Genomic DNA, 10,292 nt, shown 5'->3' with positions numbered 1-10,292 from the left:
TAGTACTTTATTTTTTTCACAATCATTTTCACTTTTTTCATACCTACATATTGTACTCAAGCTGAGGATCCTTCGGAAACGAATAAAACAAAAACACCAAGTTGGAAAATGAAAGAAAAGCATTGGAGAGAAAGAGTACTGGTCCAAAGAAAAGCCAAAAAATTGCAAAAAAGGACTTATTAAAATGATTCATAATCACAATGTGCCGGAATATTACAAAATAGATTCCGGGCCGGCCCAACAATGTCTTTCTCAACTCCGGTCAGCTAAATACTGCCCGCGGTCAGTTCTAATTTTATTTACTTACAACCCCTTTACTTTTTCTCTATATGAATTTTTTCTTCAATTTTTTTTTTTAAAAATCGGTTTGTAATGAAAGAGTGAAGAATTCGAAGATCGCATATCTGCTATAATTATCTATCACTGTAAGAAATTAATCTTTTTCTATGAGCTCATTTGTTAGTATAATTTTTCTCAATTTTTTTTTTTTTTTTTTTTTTTTTTTTTTTTTTGAATTTCTTGATTTTGTGTTGTGTTTATGTAGTGGAGAAGTTTGAAAAGATTGAATTTTTATGGTTTAATTCGATGTTTTATGTGATGGGTTAGACGTGTAATTTAGGGTTATGGTAGATGACTTGAGTTGACTACTTTGGAGAGGGGTGGAGCTAGCAAGGGCCAAGGGGGTTCAGATGAACACCAACACCATGTTCGGTGGAAAATTACACTGTTTATATATGGTTGAAATTATTATTTTTTACGTGTATACATATACCTGAAATGTGATGTTTGATACATGGGGTGAGTTAAATAGCTGGTGAAATTATAAGGGTGATTGTAATTATGAATTTGTCATATATTTAATTTTGGGGTTTTTGTTCTTGTATATCCTGTTGTACTTGAGCTGAGGGTCTTTTGGAAACAACCTCTTTACCTGCAAGAGGTAGTGGTAAGTCTCTCCAGACCTCACTTGTGGGATTTCACTGGGTATGTTGTTGTTGTATACCGCTTGACTATAACTACAACAATGACGATGCCTCACTTTTAAATGAATTTAGAGCTGGGATATGAACTTCTCTGAATTGTTTCATTTAAACACTTAATTTTGGAGAAGAATTACATGAAAATTAGTGTTAAGCTGAAATGCAATATATGATATGATATGATACAAGGGGTGACTTGACCAGCTGATGAAATCACTAGTCGTTAAGTTTCAAAGAATCTCTAGTTTCTAAATTTACGAGAGGATAATGAGCATGCACACTGAAGAAGTCCTAAGAAGCTAAGAAGAAAAGGATTAGCTTCTGAATTGAGCTACACAGATGGAGTAAGGCGAGAGAAGAGATAAGGAGAGATATTAATGATCTGATGATGAATGACCTAGCTTATACCCTTAACCTCGTTTTTTCTATAAAGTAATTAATTTTATTAAAGAAGGGCAGAAAGGGCCCTTTATACAAGTAGTATATCATTAACTCTGTTAACCATATTTTAACAACCCTTTAACAGCCTTATTAACAAACTATCTCTCAAGTCTCAACTAGATAATGACTATTGTACCCCTTATATATATATATATATATATTCATAAATGGACTATTATACCCATGTCTATTTACGATTATAATCAGCATATAACATTCAGATAGGCAACGTCAACTAGTTTCGAATTGAGTCAGTTATTATTGTTGTTGATACTTGGGAATGTTGTACTTGTACACTACTATAGACTTGTCAATTTTGGAGTACAAGGGCGAAGTTGGATAGCAACGGTGGTGGACTCAGGATTTTAAAGTCATGGATTCTCGACTGCCTTTACTAGAGTTGCTATAGGTGCAAAGTAATAGTGTGCAACTATTTGAAATTTGATGGTGAAAATATCTAACAAGTAAACTATGATTAATATTACAGCTAAAAAGATTTTTTTATAATTGTCCTTGGTGTTTACATATCATAAAAACAGATATAGTATCATCAATGCTTACACTGAATTCATTTCCAAAATCAAAATTCATTGCAAAATTATTGCTTGAAAGTTCCTAAATTTGTAAAAAAATGATTTGAACTATATTTAATTGGTCTCTCAGTGTCAGAAGTCAAATAGGAAAAAATAGAGGAAGGGGGGAATCACCTCCGCGCGAAATCCAACTATTGAGACCACCGAGAGGGATAAGAAGAAAGTTGAAGTTTCATTGGGGAAAAAGAGCTCTAATAGAGGAGTAAGAAGGATGTTGTTGAGGAAGAAGCAATTTCTCATTGAAAGGAAAAAAGAAAAAAAATAGATGATTGTTTTGGAGCAGAGTGGAAATTGGGAAGAAAGTAAAAACAAAAATGAGAAACTAAAAAGGAAAAATAACAAAGTAAAAAGTATCATCTGAAAAAGACAAATTGCTCGAGGGGAGATATGATCCCGCAGCACAAGGAAATACAGAGCTGCTTCATCTGCCTTATTAGCCACATTGTACCCACTGACCTTTTCTGAGTCTTTGGCTGCTCGATCATATTTCAACATTTTTTGCCTCTATAAATACTTAACTCCCCAGTCAAAAGCAGTTGGTGCTCGAGCCACCGCAGAGTTCCATGTGGGTCCCTGTAAAGTTTAATACTTTGATGGTTAAGTGACTTTTAATAAATGATGAGTTAACTAAGGTATAGGTGAATTAGTTGGCCAGAGAATTGTTATAATAAATGTAAAAAGGGGTATCTGGTACAATATTTCACATGGAATCAAGGAAAATCGGAGCGATTTCAAGAGGACTAGATCTTTTGCTTCTCCGTGTGTTGAATTTCAGGAAGTAATGCTCTTTTATTTGTTTTGCTGATTTTGAAAATCTTATAATTCTTTTGAAGTCTCTGTTTCATTATTTTTTGTAGATAAATGAAATGTATCAGCCCAAAGGCGTTCCCAGTTCAAGCTTAGCCCACAGCAATGCTGCTGTCGATAGTCAGTCATTAGACTGTGGTGGCGGTTCAATGGACCCTACCGGTGGAGGCAACAACAATTCTAGTCTTGCCTCGAAGCAACGTCTGCGTTGGACCAATGAGCTTCATGAACGATTTGTTGATGCTGTAGCACAACTTGGTGGCCCAGATAGTAAGTTTCAGGACTTCCACTTTGTTCAACCCTCCCCCCCTGCCTATGGACCCTAATGTCTATGTCAGAGTGGCTTGGGATGCTACCTCTTATATTGTTGGGACCATTATAGTGGAGTGCAGGGCCCTAACTGCATTTCCTGAAGGGCTGTCAGTTTAACACCCTTTTCCCGCAAAATAAACAACGTATCTAGGTCAAATATTATTTTTTGTACATATATGTTAATTCTTAAACACCTTAACAATTGTGCTCAAGCATATACAAATTATAAATAACCGAGGGTAGATTTTTACGTAAATGCAACCGTTCTCCCAAGAATCAGGGGGGTCAAATTTCACTTGATCCCACTATTGGTTATCCTTTCATATATTTTCTCAAGCCATAGCTTTATGCAACATAGTGGGAAAAAAAGGAAATGGCAGCTTTATTTTAATCTTTTCAATTGGAGATACAGAATCGACCTATGGTAAATTTGCAAGATGCTATAAGTTTCAATTGTACGCTTATATAATCTGTGATCTTTTTTTTTGAAACTGAAGAAGCTTATATAATCTGTGATCTTTTTTTTTGAAACTGAAGAAGCTTATATAATCTGTGATCTTTTTTTTTTTGAAACTGAAGAAGCTTATATAATCTGTGATCTTTTTTTTTGAAACTGAAGAAGCTTATATAATCTGTGGTCTTCCATCAGTTAATCATTAAATGACCTAGATTTGACAACTGTAATAATTAATACTCTTTTTTCCTAATTAATGTTTACACTTTTTCCTTTTCTGAACGTCCCAGAACGTCTGATTATTCAACTGAAAGTATTACTACTTTATCTAACTACTTCAAGTTTCTAGAATTCATATTTATCTAAGTTATCAAAATTTAAGCTTTAATTTTGATAATTTCTCGTTCAAACTAAATTCTCAGATGTTATATAACATTTAGTCCACTGTAACTACTACTTATATAGTATATAAGTCAAACTATCTTATTCTCCATGCCAGTCAAACAGTGTTACAAAAAGAAAAGGACGGAAGGAGTAATAACTCTTTGAGGAGTGTACAAAATTATCCTGTATTTGCTTGTGTTTACATGTTGTGTAGGGGCAGTATGTTAGAAAATCCAGCCTATATTTTGGATTTTTGGGCCTTGATACCGTAACTGCTGTCCTGTTAGGACCTCTTGTACTTCTCCTGTACCTCCTTGGAACTCTTCATCAATAAATTACCTTCCTTTGTGATAAAAAATTCTAAGATTCCTTTCTATGGTTCAGGAGCTACACCGAAAGGCGTTCTTAGAGTCATGGGTGTACAAGGGCTTACAATTTACCATGTAAAAAGCCATTTACAGGTATAGATACATTTACCATGTTTGTACATCTTTTTATTCGGGGATGTGTGCTTGTAACTGACTTGCATTTATTTTCCTGTTGATTCAGAAATATCGACTTGCTAAATATCTTCCAGATTCCTCATCTGATGGTAGGTTCTGATGGAATTCAAAATCTTCATGGTTGCGTACCCCTTATATTTAGAACATAGCTTAATTATTTGAAAATGTGGCTGAGGTTGGTTCTACTCCAGTAATGCTAACTTACTGATGTGACTTCGTCTTGTGATTGCAAGGGAAAAACTCTGATAAGAAAGAACCAAGAGATATGCTTTCAAGTTTGGATGGTTCTTCGTGAGTAGATTTTCCTTGTTGCTTTTGTAGATCTTTTTTTAATGCTCACTAACTGATAATGCATCTGAACTTGTCTTGTACTCTTAACATGACCATTTAGACGGTCTTTTGTTTGAAAAAATCTAAGTGGTTTCTATTTTTAAGGATCTTAAATATTTGACCTGAGAGAGAATTGTTTGTTAACAGAGGAGTGGAAATCACTACGGCTCTAAAGCTGCAGATGGAGGTGCAAAAGAGACTGCATGAGCAACTGGAGGTATGTTCTTTTAATGATTTTTAGGTAATTGGTATAGTTATGGTCCCCAGGAAGCATTTAATTGACAGGTAAACAATTGTGGACGAGAGTTTATTTTTGTTGCTTTGTGTAGCAAGAATGTCCTTCTCTTGTCCTATGGGAAAATTGTCTTCTAAAAGTTGCAAAAAATAATAAGCAAATGATAGCCACCGACTTCTAATTTTTGCTTTAACCTTTTGTTTTTCAACAAACCGCTTAAACAAAGACCTGCAAGAATCTTTTTTCTTCATTTACGTAACTTGTCATCAGAAAGTTTAGATGCATCAGTAAGTAAGCCGCGTCTCTTAAAAGTGGGCTTATATCCATGCTAGTCATGAAAGCAGAGCAACTGCACTAGCGTGATACACACCATCCTTGCATTGTAAATGAAATGGAATAATGTAGCAGAAAGTTTATCAACTTTCCTTATTTTCTAGTGGTTGAGATGGTAGAGACTAAGCCTTCCATTAGGTCAATGGTTCGAAGCTATTATGAAGAGAAATGATGCAAAATGAGAGGAATAATGCAAAAAATGTAACAGAAAGATTATCTTTTTCATAGGTTAACAATATTCCGTGTTAGAGGATCAAAACTCCCATATGTCTGACCATTTTCAGGCAGACCGTTGGACATACGCATTGGCACAGCTAACAAATGAAGTGTTCATACGTTATAGACTGGCTTCATTATGCTCAAGAACATTTCCTAGTCACTGACAGAATTTATCTATTGTTTCACCAAAAAGCACATGATTAATTGACCATTCTTTATGAAATGGACCGTAATTTAGTTGGATTAAGTTAAATTCATCTTTACTTTACTTCTCCCGAGTTTGGCAAGCATAGTATCCTGCATGAAGGACTCCTGTTAATGAAGTGCTGCAGAAGTTTTATGCTTGTGAGTACCCCCTTTTTTCTTACATTAACAGGTCCAGAAACAGCTACAACTTAGAATAGAAGCTCAAGGTAAGTATTTGAAGAAGATAATCGAAGAGCAACAGCGGCTGAGTGGAGTTCTTTCGGAAGTTCCTGGTTCTGGGGTCACTGCTCTTCCAACTGGTGACAATGGCCCAGAATCTGATAACAGGACTGATCCAGGAACTCCTGCACCGTCATCTGAGTCTCCTCATGTTGATAAGCCTGTAAAAGCACATACCTCAACCAAGAGCCTTTCTATGGATGAATCATTCTCCTCACATCATTCTCCTCTCAGTCCAGACTCTGATTGCCAAGAAACTTCGCTAATGGAGAGCCCTAATGGCGAGAGGTCATCAAAGAAACAACGAGTGGACAACGTGGCACTTCCACATCAGATATTGGAATCAAGCTTGAGCCCACCATACCAGCAACCACATTCAGTTTTTATGATGAGGGACCAATTTAATCATACATCAGGATTATCTCTTGGTATCGAGGATCAGAAAGTTTCTGGTAGCAACATATAGTTATTCGATATTTGATGTCATGCATGCTCTGCTTGTATTGTGCAACATGACTTCAATTCATCTAATTCTGTAACCTTTGAATATATATATATTACACATTTGGTCACAGATACCTCTTGGTTTTTACTGTAGTTGGTTTAAGTTGCTCTTTTATCTCCAGGGGCTTAACTACTTCTTTATGATAAATATATATAATATAGAAACAGTTTTTATTTATTGCTATATTGAAAGTACAATAATAAAGAAGTCTATAGGTATCAATATTGACACCATAGACTAATAAAACTTATTTGGTTGATTCAACAACTGGAGAAGCAAACTGTAGAAGCTCCTTGTTGTTCTGAAAATTCAACATATCATCTTTTGTTAAAGTGATTAGTACATTTATCCCATCTCCACTTGGTTCATCCATGAACATGAAGTTGTTCTTCATTGGATGTGTTGCTAGGGTTACTCTTACAGGCCTACCCCATCCGAAATCGATCTTATGTAATCCAGTATTGCTCATCCCTGAGCAAAGATAAACATCACATGTATCCTTCTCTATTATGTTCATCGCGTTTTTAGCTAGTTCAAGTGTATATAAGGGTATCATATCTTTATTCATATCCTTTAACTTCCCTCGAAGTTGTTGGTTATCCTTCTGTAATTGAGCAACGAAGTTTGGAAGTTTTACCTCATCTTCTGTCATCGTTGTTGTGAGAATGATACATGTAGCATTTCCCATTGTGTTTAGTGGAATTGGTGGGCGTAAATTTATAGCATGGCTCATTAGGATACAATTTTGAATGTGCCCTCAATTGCACTTTTCACACACATATATATAGATTGCACTTTCGGTCTCAAAAATTAATATTAGGATTTGTAATTATCAGTCTAGTAATTACATAATCTGATAATTATACTGACCTATTTGTTTGTCATAGTGTAATTATAAATGTATTGTTTGGTTACACAATTGCAATTATAAGAATAAAAGTTAATTATCTAAAATTAAAAAAATTATATTAGACAAATAAGAGACCTTATAAATGATATTGAATTAAATATTTAAAATATATATTATTTTTTGAAAATATATTAATCAACAAACATATGTTCTAACTAATATTATAAGAAAATAATTTTTTAAACTAGTATATTTTAATTAAATAATAATAACAATTAAAAGTACAAGACTTCTGTTAACATTATAAAATGTATGTTTGAAAAAAAGATTAATATTATAAATATAATGTCATAAATTATGAAATATTTGACAAAAAGATAATATATCAACTCTAACTAAAATATGAATGGCTTGTAATGTGAAATATCAAGTCAATACTATTAAAACAAATGAAACTGAAAATATAACATAAGTTCTAAATTTAAAACAAAATATTTAATATAATACTCTTATGTCAAATTTCAACGTAACGTATAAATATAATTTAAAAGAAAAGGAATACGTAAATCTATAACCTTATTCAACAATGAATTCTAGTTCAATTTAAAAATTAAAATAATACTAATAAAATTATGTTAATGAAAAAAATAAACATAAAATAAATAAATAAATAAAATAAATAATTTGAAACCAAATCAAAAAATCAATTCAAATTAAAATTCAATTCAATTTGATTTGATTTTTCGATTTAATTTGAATAGTGTATATCCCTATTTATGTTACTCTATCCATAAGAAATTTAATCCTCTAGCTCTAATAGTGATAATTTCATTGTAATGATAGAATCCAATTAATATTTTTGTCACCTATTAGTTGTAGTGATATAATCCAATTAAAAAATTACAGCAAAGTTAGCTTCTAGGGTTGGCAGCTGGGTCTAATCTTCCAGGTTAGTTGGAATATTTATATCCATTGGCTAGTAAGTAAGAGTGGATCTGGTACGATATATATATATATATATATATATATCGAAATTGATATTTGGTATATATTATAAAATTTGATATAAGAAAAATATTGAATACTTAATACCCTATTGAATTATAAAGTTATATATACAATTTATAAATATTAGGGATAAGGATCTGAAAAATACCCTAACTTTGGTCGAATTTGTTGTTGCGATACTAAACTTTCATGAGGACCTATTACCTCCCTAGACTATTTAATACCGTATTTTAAACATATATATTTGCCCACGTGGACATAAAAAATAATGCAAAATTATAAATAGTAATGTGTCCACGTGGGCACATATATATCTTTAAAATATACTATTAAATAGTTCAGGGGGTAAAAAATACGGTATTAAATAGTCTAGGGAGGTAATAGGTCCTCACGAAAGTTTAGTATCGCAACAACAAATTCGACCAAAGTTGAGGTATTTTTCAGACCTTTATCCCTAAATATTACTATGAAACTATAAACATATAAACTAGTATTAAAACAAAATTAATTGTTCAGTCGTTGGAATTTTGATTATTTTATCTTGAGTAAAATATATATTTTTTAATGTAATTAATTAATAAAGAAAAGTACTTGTACTTTCTTTTAACTATTTTTACATGCTTAAGGTGTTAGTTGATATATTTTTCGGGTTTTGATTTTGAAAAAGGTGTAATTTAATCAAAACCAAAATAAATTTGATTTATTTTGATTTTTCTCTTTTTTCGGTTCGATTATTCGTTCATTGTCACTAATTAATAAATAATTAAAGTTATATTTGCAAGTTGAAAAACATATATATACCAGGAGATGTAATAATATTGAATCTCTTAAATATACTTTACAATATAAATCTAAGAAAGATTTAAAACACAATACCTAAAAATATATCAATAGATGTCCAAGCATAAAATAAAAAATTAATTCATAATGAAAGGCAATAACTAAAAAAAGATGAAAGTGATTAACTCTAACTTTAATTCTAAACTTAAATATTATATACGTAATTATTATTATTATATAATTCAACTTTTTCGGTTTATCGATTTTTATTTTTCTGAATGCAAACCAAATAAAAAAAAAGTAAATTCTTAATTGGAAACCAATCCAAATTAAAATTTGGTTCAATTTGATTTGATTTTTCGATTTGATCTAAATAGTTCTTAACCTATTTTGTGTTATTATGTTCTTAAGAAATTTTAGTCGAGGCTTTGATATAAACTCCGAACAGGGTGGAAAACCAAAACGAATCTTTTTTAATAAATTTAATCCTCTAACTCTAATAGTGACAATAGAATTGTAGCAATTGAATCCAATTAATAATTTTTGTGACCTATTAGTTGTAGTGATATAATCCAATTAAAAAAAATAGGGATAAGGTTCTGAAAAATACCCCAACTTTGGTCGGATTTGTTGTTGCGATACTAAACTTTCACGAGGACCTATTACCTCCCTAGACTATTTAATACCGTATTTTTTACCCCCTGAACTATTTAATAGTGTAATTTTAAAGGTATATATGTGCCCACGTGGACACATTTATTATTTATAATTTTGCTATTATTTTTTATGTTCCACGTGGGCAAATATATATGTTTAAAATACGGTATTAAATAGTCTAGGGAGGTAATAGGTCCTTATGAAAATTTAGTATCGCAACAGCAAATTCGACCAAAGTTGAGATATTTTTCAAACCCTTATCCCAAAAAAATACAACAAAGTTAGCTTCTAGGGTTGGCAGCTGACTCTAATCTTCCTAGATTAGGTGCATCTATTTGGTGGTCAAATTCCAAAAAAACCCTATAAGAATAAATGAGATAGAGAAAAAGATTAAAATATTTGAATACAAAAAATTAAATAATTATACATATTTTACTATCATATTTTCTACTATATTATAAAAGAGAGTTTAGGG

The 10,292-nt window shown here is 31.9% G+C and overlaps 2 protein-coding genes across 4 annotated transcripts; one reads left to right on the top strand and one right to left on the bottom strand.

The window, feature by feature from the left end:
* The first annotated feature begins 218 nt into the window (after positions 1 to 218).
* On the top strand, positions 219 to 6,654 carry LOC102604067 (myb family transcription factor APL-like). Of its 3 annotated transcripts, none has more exons than XM_006349060.2 (7): positions 219 to 282; positions 2,872 to 3,091; positions 4,356 to 4,432; positions 4,521 to 4,563; positions 4,708 to 4,765; positions 4,952 to 5,021; positions 5,968 to 6,654. In XM_006349060.2, the coding sequence occupies exons 2-7, from the start codon at positions 2,881 to 2,883 to the stop codon at positions 6,481 to 6,483; spliced, it is 975 nt and encodes a 324-aa protein (XP_006349122.1). In that variant the 5' UTR covers positions 219 to 282; positions 2,872 to 2,880; the 3' UTR covers positions 6,484 to 6,654. The 3 variants fall into 3 exon arrangements, with proteins under 3 accessions (XP_006349122.1, XP_006349121.1, XP_015164958.1); XM_006349059.2 differs by lacking the exon at positions 219 to 282 and adding an exon at positions 323 to 425; XM_015309472.1 differs by lacking the exon at positions 219 to 282 and adding an exon at positions 2,648 to 2,792.
* A 115-nt stretch (positions 6,655 to 6,769) lies between these two features.
* Positions 6,770 to 7,174, bottom strand: LOC107060901 (acylsugar acyltransferase 3-like). The gene has a single exon (XM_015309433.1). The coding sequence runs from the start codon at positions 7,172 to 7,174 to the stop codon at positions 6,770 to 6,772; it is 405 nt and encodes a 134-aa protein (XP_015164919.1).
* Between the last annotated feature and the right edge of the window lie 3,118 nt (positions 7,175 to 10,292).

This window comes from Solanum tuberosum, unplaced genomic scaffold, assembly GCF_000226075.1.
Source record: "Solanum tuberosum cultivar DM 1-3 516 R44 unplaced genomic scaffold, SolTub_3.0 scf00101, whole genome shotgun sequence".
NCBI classification, from domain to species: Eukaryota; Viridiplantae; Streptophyta; class Magnoliopsida; order Solanales; family Solanaceae; genus Solanum; species Solanum tuberosum.
The sequence above is the reverse complement of the archived record's forward strand: the minus strand, read 5'-3'. Positions and strand labels throughout refer to the sequence as shown.

What these genes read in the sequence shown, in the direction of transcription:
- LOC102604067 (XM_006349060.2), top strand. Translation starts at nt 2,881, where the DNA reads ATGTATCAGCCCAAAGGCGTTCCCAGTTCAAGCTTAGCCCACAGCAAT. An exon ending in ATGTAAAAAGCCATTTACAG is followed by an intron (nt 4,433 to 4,520) that starts GTATAGATACAT and finishes CTGTTGATTCAG; the next exon opens with AAATATCGACTTGCTAAATA. An exon ending in TCCAGATTCCTCATCTGATG is followed by an intron (nt 4,564 to 4,707) that starts GTAGGTTCTGAT and finishes TGTGATTGCAAG; the next exon opens with GGAAAAACTCTGATAAGAAA.
- LOC107060901 (XM_015309433.1), bottom strand. Translation starts at nt 7,174, where the DNA reads ATGACAGAAGATGAGGTAAAACTTCCAAACTTCGTTGCTCAATTACAG.